Source organism: Nothoprocta perdicaria, unplaced genomic scaffold (genome assembly GCF_003342845.1).
Source record: "Nothoprocta perdicaria isolate Ctin4 unplaced genomic scaffold, notPer1 scaffold_7, whole genome shotgun sequence".
In the NCBI taxonomy this organism is placed as follows: Eukaryota; Metazoa; Chordata; class Aves; order Tinamiformes; family Tinamidae; genus Nothoprocta; species Nothoprocta perdicaria.
The window spans coordinates 2,588,625-2,601,908 of NW_020455976.1; the positions used below are offsets into that span (position 1 = coordinate 2,588,625).

The 13,284-nt window shown below is 50.7% G+C and overlaps 1 protein-coding gene across 2 annotated transcripts in view; it reads right to left on the bottom strand.

Annotated features, from left to right (window-relative positions):
• The window catches only part of SH3PXD2A (SH3 and PX domains 2A), a 218,978-nt gene that overhangs the window by 71,570 nt on the left and 134,124 nt on the right, over nucleotides 1–13,284 (bottom strand). The window contains exons 6-7 of one of the 2 annotated variants that reach the window (XM_026050650.1): nucleotides 9,497–9,517; nucleotides 5,513–5,531 (exon numbers count right to left, since the gene is read on the bottom strand). In XM_026050650.1, the coding sequence (XP_025906435.1) occupies nucleotides 5,513–5,531; nucleotides 9,497–9,517 (40 nt within the window). Of the gene's footprint in view, nucleotides 1–5,512; nucleotides 5,532–9,071; nucleotides 9,179–9,496; nucleotides 9,518–13,284 lie in introns of those variants that run through there. The other variant, XM_026050651.1, reaches the window with a different exon arrangement.

Genomic DNA, 13,284 nt, shown 5'->3' on the forward strand with positions numbered 1-13,284 from the left:
CTTCATAAGGCCCCCCACGTACAGAATATGAAACTGAAATTAAGCTTTTATGTCAGCCCAGCTTTCCCACATCCATGCAWGAGGAGCTGGTGCAAGCAGCGCCATGTCCTCGTCCCAGGTGCTCAAGGCAACACTCCCAGTGCCAGCAGGGACCGTGGGGCAGCCCRGACCCAGGTCACAGCTCCCTGGCTGCAGAATTCCCCCCAGAGCAGAGGGCAGGGGCATTTCCTTAGGCTAGAGAAGCAGAAGGAGAAATTTGGTGCATTGCTAACTTCCCCCCCAAGAACAGAAGTACAAATTGAGTTACTCTGATACAGTCTACATGCAGCTTTACAGACAGGAAAAATAGAAAAGCACCTCCTTCTGAATCAGCATGGTTTTCATGCATTTGCAGCCCACACAATTGACTCATTCAATTAGGCAGAAAACAACAGATAGCCAGAGAAAGGGGAGGGTGGCACAGAAAGGCTGCAAGGGCTTYTCTGATCTATTATTTCAGTCCTCAGTGCCCAAGGTAAAGGGCTCAACTGCACCATTGATATCTCTCCCTCTGGGATCCAGAGGAGCCCAAAACAAAACTCACGTCTGCCCAGAGCCTGGCACAGGGTGGGCCTGGCCAGCAATGGGGCTTCCTAGGTACTGCAGTGGTAGATTTATTTAACACTGTAAGCAGCAACAGCCAGATTGTTGAKGTCTGTCCCCTTATAGAACTGCTTAAATAAGCTTTGTTCTCTCCACAGGACTGAAGCGATGGAATATAGAAACAAGTTTGAGCTCTTTCCAACTGGGAAAAGTCACAAGTATGTGTCCCATCCTTTCAGAAACACCTCTCCTACCTCTCTTGCTCTGCAGAGCATCACCCACAGCCCACATGGCCTGTTCAAAAGGTACCATCTTTAAGAGCAACAATTAGGCAGGAATATCCTTAAAAAAAGCAGATATTTTTCATGATACAGAAGTCAGGCTGAGTGCACAAGAAAGGATTTGACAATAGAACTAAACAAGGCCCTTAACTTTTGCCCTATTCCCCAGTGTCAGGCTCATCCCAAGCAGCTCGTGCAAGGTCTGTTGCACAGCAGCGATTCCCAGAGGTGGCAGCAGCCAGAGGGAGACGCGGGGAGCATCCAYCCATCCATCCTTCCCTCCCTGCCTGCCCGGCAGCCCGTGCYGCACGGAGCCGCGGCCGCTTCCACCCGCCACGTAAGCGGAACGGCTGCCGCGTTAGACCCGCACGCGCTGCCTGGAAAACGCTCCCAGCTGGCTCACGTGACTCGAGCRGGCCTCAAATTCATCAGCTGGGTAACTCACTCCTGCAGGGGAGAAATCCACAGTCAAAAAACCCTTTCCAGAGAGAGAYGGGAACAGTGGGGCAAGAGGACCATGCGCTGGGCACACAGCACAGCAAGGCTGCTCACCAGCTGCTTGCTGCAGCCTCTTGCAGTCCCCTGCCCTTTCTAGAAGGGCTTAAAAGAAAAGCGGGTCCCAATTCTTGCTTTACTCCCAGTTTACTACTCTATTTACTGCTGCAAAAGCCTATCCTAATCCCATTTGTGTATCCAGAAGTACACAGGATTATTGGAGTTTGGGTTTGAGCCACATCCCACGTTAACCCTTTCCATGCAGCACGTGAGCATTGCTTCTGGCAGGACGGCTGTTGGCAGGGGGKGTCTGTGCAGACTCCCCAGTCCTGCTGGGGAGTGCCTAGGCTATCCAAAYCCCAGTCCATACCCATGGCTGGGCAAGCCAGGAGCATCATTCATATAAAGAAAAAAACCCACAGCTTTCAATATTGCCAAAAAGTAGGGCAAAAAAGTCACCTAAAAAAAGTAAAAAGTCAYAGGTATGTGTGTGCACTAAGGCTTGTGTATGGCTAAACCTCCAAGAGCAGAAGTTGAGTTGCAGCAGTGAGGAAGTCACACTGCCCAAGACAGAAAGCAGGCAGCAGCACTTGCATGTCCAGGGGGGCTGTTTTAGGCAGCAGCAGCCTGAACCAGCCAACAGGAACAGGCTGCAGGTCTCGCCAAGCGCCTTGGGGGCRCTTCCAGCCACGGCAGGTCGGACAAGCTGCTCCACTCAAAGCAGGCCTAGGAGGATCTTGCCCTGGCCTCACACCAGGGCTCTTGGGGACCCAAGTTCAACAGCCAGGGCTCTCGATGGCCTTGGCATCTCGGTCTGCTTCCAGGTTTCCTTCTCATGAGGGAGGCTCAAGTTCCAGGTGCTCYACAGCTTCTGACCAGGATGAAACACCTAGATAAGAGGTCTTCTCTCAGGGAGTGCCTGTCTGCACTGCCCAGARTCCTGCAAAGGCCAAAGAGCATCAGCTCCCCCTGATCTGGACCTGCACTCCCCTTGCACGAGGGCATCACTACCATCCGTAACTTCACCAGGCAGGATAGGAGCAGACAGAAGAGGCTTCCTTAAGCCACCTGAAGAGCCACCACACACCCTGGGACACCCAGCACTTCCTCAGCGGGCAGATGTGGCTGGAGGGCCCCGGGTGTTGCAAGGGCACAGGCTGTTCTGCTATCGCTGCGCTCCGGCCACTCCTCATACTTTCCATCCTTCCCTTCCCGCCCAGCCTCTGTGAGCGGCATCTACCACACGAGGCTCTTTGTGCAGAATTACCTCTGAGCCGGGAACAGCGGAGAGCACAAACACATTCCTCTCCCTAATCCCATACCCCGTCCCCACACTTTGGGTTAAAAGCCAAGAAGCAAAACAAAGAAAAAAGCCCACACAGCACACAAACAACCCTCCTCCTCTTATTCCATCTTCCTCCCTCAACATATGGGCCACCCAGAAGAGGACAGCAATCCTATACATCTAACAGGCCACATCTCATCGGCAGAAAGCTGAAGCAGTGAGGAATAAACTCTATCTGCTCTTCTCTTCAACAGCCCCAGGCAGAAGTCCAAAGCATTCATTTTAAACACTGGCTTCAAAAACCTGGTGTACCAGGGAACAGTCAGATCTGTTTCCCTAGGTCAGAAAACCACAGGCTGGATTTTGTGTGTGGGACTGAACAGACTTCAAGATACAGGACAGTGTCACACATGTACCAAGAACACCAAGACCGTCTCATGCATCTGAAGCTCTCCCAGGGCACATGAACATACAGCAGCTACTCCACTTCCTAAAAATGCAGGAAGTGGGTGTTCTAGTTACATTGACTCCTAGGCTTGCAAAGCGAATCAGAAGGAAGGAAAAATTAAGTTGGGAGAATGCTTATGTCACGTGCAAGTCAACAGCAGTTACAGCTCAGTAAAGCCACTGATTTAGGAGGAATGTTTCTCCCTCTGGTGAGGAAAAGGCTCCATGCCCAAGGACAGAGCAGGAGATGCACACTAAGACCATTTGCCTGGCTCTAGAAGGAGCCAGCAGTTAAATTGCATATCCCCAGTAATTACATGATAAGTTTTGTTTACTCCCTGGTTGCTATGCTTCTGTGCACTCTGTATCCTTATTAGGGCTCTTTATTTCCTGGTTAAGGAGAAGAGGAGAAAAGAAGAAAAAAGACACTGTGAGAACCAAAGTGTTCTGCCAGAATCTGCTGCACATTTTTAAAAATTCCATGTGGTAATTAGTCAGTACAGCCAAGAGGGTTAATCGTATGATGGGAGAAGATATCCTGACAAAGGGCCATCCTGTCAGCACATATCTGAGAAGTTAACCAAGTTCTAGTTAGCAAACACCTTGGCCCAGGCATCCTCATGGCCAGCCCAGCAGCATTAGTGCCCTGGTCCCCATCACTGCTTCCACACGAGCTAAGTGCAGAGAGCAGCACAAGGAACACAGCCCACACATGTGATTCATCAGGACACAAACAAGAGCACGTGCCTCGGTCTGCAGGGATCCTGTCACACYGCAGATTTCTTACAAGGATTGAGACACTGAGCCCAAGCTACATGGTTTAAGATGTTCCTGGGACCCTGCCATGGACTTGGGAAAGTTTAGATTCCTATTCACTATCTTGGAGGACAAAAATAATCCCCAAGGCAAAGCTCCCCTCTTAGATGGTCTGTGTAGAGACAGAAACCATGCAAGTGTGACACAAACTCACATTTGGGTTGAAAACTGCATTGTGGCTTCCCCACTCCTACCACCTTGGATTGGATTCATTAGGCAACAACCTCTTGCCTGCTTCCCCGTTCACACGGCCAACACAGGTACCCAAGGCATCTGCTGCAGTTATTACCCCAAGGGCAGAAGATAACATGCTCCTCCRTGCTAGGACTCACCGTCCTAGCAATTAGTAACATATTTCCCAGGTTGGCCAAATTAAGAACTCATTGGGAAAGGTTGGGCTACCTTAGGCAGAGAGGGAAAAAGTCAGTTCACTACCAAATCTGGCTCAAGTTGACATGCTCAGACCATGCTGACAGTGTCCAGAGCTCTGTTGACACTAGAAGAGCACCTACCACTYGGGGTGAAGCCCTATCCATACTGCAACAGCCTCAAGCCAAAGGAAGGGCAGTCCAGGGTCTCTCCCACAGAGATCCCCCCTCTCCTTCCACACAGGCATCTCCCACATAAGATAACAAAATACCTGCTGGAGTTGAAGGATCCAAGCCCCGTCCTCTCCATGCCCACACATTGCTCATTGACAGGCACTTCGCTATGAGCTAGCAGAGGGCTCTGAGTTCACAGAACCACAGCAAAGCTTCATYCCAGAGCCAACAGCTTGGCTCTGAAGCAGGTAGAGATATCTCCAAGCATGCAGCCACGCTGCTCCAGCTCGCAGTTCACACGCAGGTGACCCCGCTGAATGATTAAGCACAGGAGGGCAAGCACACGCCATTCATTTTCTGTGCATCACCTCAAAGGAGGCAGGTCAAACTGAAGTTAAGAAAATACAGCAAAAAAGAAAAAAAAAGGCAAGTCCATGGAGCTCCAAGCACAGGCCAAACACATAGTGCAACAGGAACAAAAAGGCTTAAGCTCTCAAGGGATGGGCATGGCTGTACTGTACAGTCAAAAAAGTCACAACTTAAGCCACTTCCATTAGAACTACAAAAGAAACCCTATCACTGGTAACTCAAAGAAACAGCAATTACGGCACCTCCTTAAAGCTGACAGGACACATGCCCTCAGCTTGCAAGGGAGAGGGTTTCTTTAATAATCATTAACTAGATAAGCAGAAACCAGCTCTTCTTGCCAGCAGCTCCACCCATAGACCCAAAGCAGCAATTCCACAGACCCAGCCATGAGAGCAGTTGGGGTTATTACAGTGATCTACTTGTCTTCCACTCGGAGGTCCCACTTCTGCAGTTGTTCCCACTCTCAACTCTATTTAGCTTCCCTTCTGATGGAAAAGGGAAAGCTACAGAGATGTCTATGAAAGAGACAAAGTTAAGAAAGGTTTCAAAAAGATCTTCTGCAAAGGCTTTATTGACCCCCYGGCTGAGGCTGCTTCCCTAGTTTTAGGCTACAGCAGGGGAAGGAAAGGGTCGTTGTCTGTTCTACAATATTCTGCTAGTTCAAAAACTGGATGAGGAACCAGGTTTAAGGACACTTCRCTAAGGAAGCCAAGCCTCGTGAACATCCTCACTGGGGCAACGCTGCGTTTGGAGCACACTGCCAAGCTAATACTCTAAGTGCTCAATTACACAGACTATTTAAATAGACTTTGGTTGATGGATTCATCCAAAGTAAGGCCAGCTCAACACAGACAGCATCTGCCCAATTAGAAAACCAAGACACTGCAGTACTGATGTAACCATAAAATTTTTCATTCAGTTCTTCTCATTTGAAGGGACCTCTTACCACACATAGCAAGGTGCAAGAGAAAGCTCCAAGGCAGCTGGGCCCCCAGCAGCAATCAGGGCAGTTAAAGCAGCACCAAGCAGAGGGTTTTTCCACCAGTACTTTTGCTAGCATGACCTTGAGAGAAAGAAGCAGGGGGGCTCTGCTGCTGATATGCAAGTTGGGGAGAAGTTAAGTCCTGCCAAGGCCGAACAGCACCTCTGACTTTCTGAGCCCCACCTCTTGCTAAGTGAGGAGCCTGAGGATTCACTGCATAGAAAGCTGCAGAGCCCATGGAGCTTCCTATTGCCATTAACACCCTGTCCCAGGTACCTGCTCCAGCTTCTGGCCTGAAGATCTGACAACTTCTAGTGTAAAACCAGGCAGGAGGTTCTCAAGAAGACAGGAGAGCAGCAGCATCCTGCCCCAGGCATCAAAACTGGCTTTAGACAGCAGTGAGAGACACCTCATGGAAGGCAAACACCCTCCAACCAGCACTGGAAGCCACATGGGGATTAGCTGATGTCTCAAGGATTAATTAGTTCACTATGCACAGATGGTAGCTACTAGAGTTTGGAGAGTGGATTAACCTAATCTGGGGTTTGTAAGAGACCATGCAAACATCCATTACTAGGCTTGAAGCAATTCTGCCCTTATTTTGACTTGAGGAGAAGAAAAACCACACAATGGATGCCTGCACAGAAGTAATGCCTACTTTAGGTGACAAATGAGTTGCTCCTCACTTGGTTAATGCAGTTGCCAAATTCAAGTCTGAGAAGCAATCCCTTCCCTGTTTGCTACAGAGAGAGGCCTAGAAAAGGCCATTTGTTATGGGCATACAGAACATACCCACTCCAACCACTCCTCAGAGTTGTGGAGAGGCCTCTCTGGCCCTGACAGATGGCCCTAAAGCAGCAATTCAATTGACTGCAAATATCAGGACARTTTTCCGAAGCAGCTCTGCAGCACGTCAAGCAAAGCCCCACAAATTCAAGGTAACAGCGCACGTGGCAGCCCAGGCCACAGCAAACACCCAGGGATGCTCCAGGTCTTGGGCTGACTCCAGGTTGAAGCATTTCCCATTAGCCTGCATCCCAGTTAGGGRCAGCACGTTTGCATGGCACTCAGCACCAGGGGAAGCCTGGCTCAGGGCTGGCACGCCGAGATGCCTCCCATCAGCGCAAGCCTCACTTCTGTTTAGCTAAGGAGGTACCCTGCTATTGCCTTCAGGTCAGAAGGTCCCGAGTGCTTACAGCCAATACCTGCTGCAGAGATAAACGTTTCTTTAACTCCTATTAAACTCTGAACTCATGCAATCCCGCCCCGCTTTAAGGGCTAAGCGCAGGACTAGCCAGACCCGCAGGCTCACCGGCAAGGCGGAGGTCAGGGTCGACGCTGGCTCTTTCAGCCRTTCCCCAAATGTTTCTGCARTCAGCCACGCTCCTGTCAGGCCCGCACATGCCTGAAATGYGGCAGCTGTGGGATTCCTGCTAGAYGGTGTGGGACAGCCCTGYTCTCACCSCAGAGCTGCCTCCATGACGTCTTCAGGCAGGACACAAGATGCATTTGCAGGGCTCATTTGCCACAAGGTGGTTGCTCTCAGTTGTCTCTCACTTGAGGATGCAATAGTGCTTGCCCTTGTGCAGAAAGCTGTGACTCCAGGTGGTTTGTTATCTTAGAAAGCTCTTAGAAGATACCCTGGAGAGCTGTTCTTTGCCCCATTGATTGTTCAAGTATCAAAGTTAGTCTATGAAAGTCTGCAACTAGCAGCTCCCAGTTATACTGCTTAGCTGGGTACATGCTGCCTAACAGCCATCTCTGAGCTGAAGGAAACATCCCCACAACCCTAAACCAGGGGCAAAGGAGGCAGAAAACAGAGCCCCTTTATAAAGCATGCTTTGCTCAGAGCTGCACAGGAATGGAGGAGCATCCCCAAAACCCAGCCCTCTCCACATGCTGTCTCTGAGCACAGAGCCCACGCACACCAAGGGAGAAGCTTGCCAGCCTAACTCAACCCACTCTGCAGGGAACATGGACAGATTGCTTCCCCTTATGGGTAAGGGGTGCTAGAAATGCCAAGCACACCCACATCTCTAAATCAATTTGCTTTTTAATGTCAACTCAGAAGCTYTGCAGAAAGATGAAGTTCATGGTGTAGTTTCTAGCATCAGGGCAGCACCTGGTCCCACACCTGCATCCCCACTGCCACCACCCCCCTGCACTCAGGGCACCTGCTGGAGGACTCACGAGAAGCATGAAGGAAGCCCAGTGCCAGTGCTGGTCTGCAGAGGCAGCAGCCAGTTAGTGCTCGGGAAGGCAGGCTCAAGTGACAGCTCCCCATACCATATCACTTAGCTCATTACAGGATTCAGCCTAAAAGCTTTCATTATTAGCCCACAAATCAACCCAGACAGTGCCATTCACTGAACTTTACCAAATATTACATCTTTCCATCTCTCCCAGAGGCCAAACCATTACACTGCTTCTTCACAATCTAAGATGGGAGGGGGGAAAAAAAAAAAAAAAAAGAGAGAAGAATAATCCTCCCCTCCCTTGCATACAGGCCAATGTTTTCCAGGAGTCACTATTGGCTTGACAGACCTCTCTGGATGCCCCGAACGTGATTTGGAGCGCCCAGGGCTCCAAACAAAGTCAATGAGAGTTGCAGGTGCTCAGGGGGATGGGACACTCCAGCTCATCCAGCCCAGAGCAGCCRGATCCAGAGGCTCATAATTACAGGTCCCTTCTGAAAATACATCTGTAAAAATCACTAAGAGCTGCAAGGGGAGGGGAGGAAAAAAAGCCCAACACATTTGGATCTTTCTAGCTTCAAATCAGAGTTTCACAAGACATTTAAATACAGTCTCAACAAAAAAAGCAGCAAGCTAGAGCCTTTGAGCCAGCCCAAACCTCAGACACAGGCACCAAGAACATTTTTGCATCAAGACCTTCGTAAGAGGCACAGAAATAAAGAATCAGACTGCAAGAGAAAAAGCATTCTTTCTTCAGGCTGCATTTTGACTGTATGCTCAGGTAAAGAGAAGTTTAAGGGGAAAAAATGAAGAGAAAAATGAAGAAATATTTTTAAGCAGTTACCCCCCTGGGCTGGAGAGGGGACAGTACAAATACAGTCAGAGGGGAACAGTCACTTAAACTGCAATGCTGTATAAGGTGCAAGAGGAAAAGAACAGAAATGCTGCTAGTCTCTGACAGGCTTGGACAATAAAAAAAAAAGTTAAGCAGCTGCAGTCTCATGCAACACAAAATAGGAAGGTTTAAGAGGAAAGCCCTCTCTAGTCATGCAGTACACAGAAAACTGGGCATCTTACCTGATTTCCTTTTTGAAGATCCATAATCCCTGAAAAAAAGACAACAACAAATAGACATGGTTAGAGCTGGAAGCRGTGCGGAGAGGGTGGCCACGTCCCAGATTTCCACCCATGTGCTCAGGGACTCATCCCTCCCGCTGCTCCCTGCTTTAAAGAGGAGCGCAGGGCTGCGGGGCATTGAGGGGCAGGGGCCGGGCGGGATCCCGAGCGGCTCCCGCTCATCAGCGGCAGCAGCTGCTGCGGCAGCAGCGGGGCCGCGAGCATGTGATCAGCTCGGCAGAGCAAACCATCCGCCAGCCGCCAGGCAGGGGAGAAGGGTGTCCCTTTTTCCCCTTTACATSGCGCTAGGAACCGTGTTCCCATTAACGCCCGAGGGTGCCCGGCGGAGCAGGGCGAGCGCTGGCGGCTCGCGCAGGGCTGAGCACCCCGCTCTGCCGYGCGGCTCCCTGCCCTCTGCCTGCCGAGGGCAAGTCATTTGGGCACAACCTCCGGAGCCCTCTGCGTTATCGCTGTCAAGCACTTGTTCTCTGCAAGGGAAAAATCCCCAAACTTAATCCTTCCTTCTCGGGTCCGGGATGGGCAATGCCCCCGTTGCTTTTTAGATGATTCTGTGGGTGTTGGCACCTTCGTGTGTGTGAGAGAACTGCCGCAAGCCCCCGAAGCTGCTGCAGCCCCGGCGATAAATCCCAGCGCGGAGCTGTGAGAGTGGGAGCAGCAGCACCGCGGCCACGGGTGCTTCCCTGCGGCCCTGCCTTCCTCGCGCCCCGCTGCGGAGACCGGCCCGGCACCGCTGGAGCCGCCCGGGATGGAGCCACGGAGTYGGGATGGAGCCACGGAGACAGCCGAGATGGAGCCACGGAGCTGGGACGGAGCCGGGACGGAGCCGCGCGGGCACCGGGATCGCTGCACGGCCGTGCGCCCCGGCAGCCTGAGCACCCAGGGAAGCCGCCTGCTAGAGCCGCCGCGGAGGCTCCGTGTCCTGCTGCAGCAGCCTCCCTGTCTGCAGGGCCAGGCTGCCCGCAGAGGAAGGGAACAACCAGTTATCCCAGTAATTTCCCAAGGAAATTTGGGGGATCCTCTGAAGGAATGCAGCAGAGGTTTGTCTACAAATACATGTGGCTGCTGCCAGCACCCTGCGTGCGTGCGCTGCCTTCGGATTCGCGTCCAGGAGGAATAACTGCCTGGGAGGTTTTTGCACCCTCTTCAACATTTCCAGTGTCATCCCTGTTTCAATCAAACGCCTGTTTTCCCAGCTATGTCTGCAGTTGTATTTGGTGGGAAGATACTGTTCATGAATAGGCTGCTGCTTCTGCAGAAATGGTTTCACATGCAAGCAAKGATGCCAACTACATGGTGACCAAAACAGAGGCCTGCTCCAGAGCTGGCCAGGGAGGGCCCCACAAAGCGTGGTCCCGGGCTCCAGGCCTGTTCCCACACCAGCCTGGGGCCTTAATTTGTGCTCAGCCCTCACGTGCTTGCAAACRTGGTTCTGATGGTTCGGTAGGGCTACCGGGCAAGCAAACACGAGACAAGATCTTGCTGGGTGTCCCTCGGCCCAGCAGGTCAAAGCTGCTACTCCAGTTTGGAAACTGGAACGTGTGGCAAACGCCACAAAACGTGCAGATCCAGCCCTCCTCCCTGCAGCCTCTCCTGTGCTTTCCAATCCCACCTCTGGCTGCTCGTCAGGGCTGCGTGACTGACTGGTACAGTTTTAAATGAGGCCAGTTCTCCAATTCCGAAGGATGACTCATTCACGCAATTTTTAAAAAAGCCAAGTTTTTAAAAAGAGCAAAAATTAGAAACTCTTTCCCTCTCTTTACATGCAAACCATGGGCTGACAATGGATATTACTGCATAAAGACATTTTTCCCCATTTACTTCATTTCTGCTCGGCTCCTCAGCACAAGCACATGGTGTATGGAGCATTGGGGCCATCACACTGTCTCCGTGGYGCTGAGAGGGGATCCAATTAACATCTATAAGTTCATGAAGGGAGAATGTAGGGAAGAAGGGGCCAAGCTCTTCTCATTGGTGGCCAGTGACAGGACAAGGGGTAATGGGTGCAAGCTGAAAGAGAGGAAGTTCCATYTCCATGTGAGGAAGAACTTCATGACTGTGAGGGTGGCAGAGCCCTGGCACAGGCTGCCCAGGGAGGCTGTGGAGTTTCCTTCTCTGGGGATCTTCCAAACCCACCTGGATGCCGCCCTGTGCCCCGTGCTCTGGGTGTCCCTGCTGGAGCAGGGGGTTGGACTGGATGATCCCTAGAGGTCCCTTCCAACCTCAGCCATTCTGTGACTCTGTGAAGCAGCCAGCAGCTTTCAGTGATGTCCCTTTGGGATCAGGTGGGACACCCTGCGCTCACGAGAGGGGCCACACTGCAGTCATGTGCACCCTGACTCCAGCCAGGCTGTTTCAGGGCTCCTCGGTGCCAAACGTCCCTGGCTGCTCCCCAGGCTCTGCCCTGCTCCCCTCCTGTTCCTCTCCAGCATTCCCATCCCACAGCTCCCCTGCTGCACCCAGGAGCTCCACCCAGCTCACGCTGCCACATCCTCTTAAATGTCCTGCTCAAAACTCACATGAAGCCCAAAATGAAGATGGGAACCTCCCTCAGACAACTACTTTACAAACCCATATGAAGTAGCAGCTCTTGCCCCTGCAAAACTATAATCTGAAGACTTAAAGCAAAGAGAAGATGGGAGGGAGGCAGGTTACAGATGTTTCACTGAAGGGAAGCGGTGGCAGCTTCTACAACTTCTTCGTTCCCAGTCTTAATCATAAACTCACCCTTCCAGAATAAATTAAATGATTATTGCAAAATATTTATCTGAATCGTCCCCTCTCCTAACTCACATTGCTCACACATACTGAAAGCCAGGAATCCATCTATTCCTGGGCAAGTTTTCATCCTTCCTTTTGTTCTTCTGGAAGTTTTACCAAGTTCTGACTGGGGCTTTCCGGAAGCCCCTGTASCCCGTGTCACCCTGTCCTGCAGGCTTTCTGCACACCCACAACACACTCATAAAATCACACAGCCACAGAAAATAAAGCAGAGCTTGAAGCAAACCCAGTGAAACTTGGAAAGCCAAAACTAAAGCTAAAATTGGGGGGAAAAAAAAAAGAAAGCAGAGCTGAAACAGAAAGCACGGGAGGTGCAGCAAGCAAGACATCTCTGCGGCTGGGTGAACGCTCTCTGAATGTGCTCGCTGCTCCTGCCAGCAAGGAGGCCTGTCCAGCTGCTTCCCAAAGCAGCAGCAAGGAGCCGTGCCTGCCTCCAAGTTTATTTTAAAATCCTGCTCAGGCTGTGATTCACTGGTGTCATTCCCTCCCTCAAGAGACAGCCTAGAAGGTGAGTACCTCTCAGCCTCGCTGTTTTCAGAGGAACATTATAGCGCGAGCCCAAGGAGCAGGTTATGTCCAAGACAATAAAGGAAAGTCTTTAAGGSTTTCTCTTGAACTGTAGCACCCTGCAGGCAGCAACTCTGATCTTCTCCTGCAATATGGATCATACCTACCAGCTGCTCGCTCTTAAACCAGACAATAATTGGCCTCGCAGAAGAAAAACCCTTCCATGGGAAGGTTTGCTCTTGATCCTTTTATCTTTATACACACATATATTTCCCTTTTGATATTTTTTCGCTTCTGTTTGAGCACAGTACTGCCATCCTCCTATCGCTTTCAATTATACCTATGGAGAGGCAGCGAAAGCAGCGGGCAGAAAGAAGAATAGCCCCGGCAGATCCTTTCTTCATTAGCCAGAATCACTCTGAGCTTGTGCAAATCCCTTTCACCGAAAGAGCCAGCTTGCAGCATCACTGGAATATAATAACTTTGTCCAAGGTCTCTCTGTGGGGCAGCASCTTTCATTGACACTGAAGCTCGTTACTGGCCTGAAAGGAATTCCCTTGATTGCATCAAGCTCACAGCCAGTATTTTTGTGAAATACATTAATCACTGAATTTATATGTAATCTGATTGCAATCTGATATAATCTATAAGGTTATATTCACAATGTTACTGAAATGTTTTATGGCACATTCTTCCTTAGGGACTGGCTTTGATGCTACACTCAATGAAACCATTGAAGTGTGTGTGTGTCAGTATTTTAATCCATCTCCACATACACAGCTATATACAAAGGAGCAGTGGCACAAACGGAAAGCTGCTCAACAACTAAGGAGCATCCTGACATTTCTTCAAGAAAAGCCTAACTAAY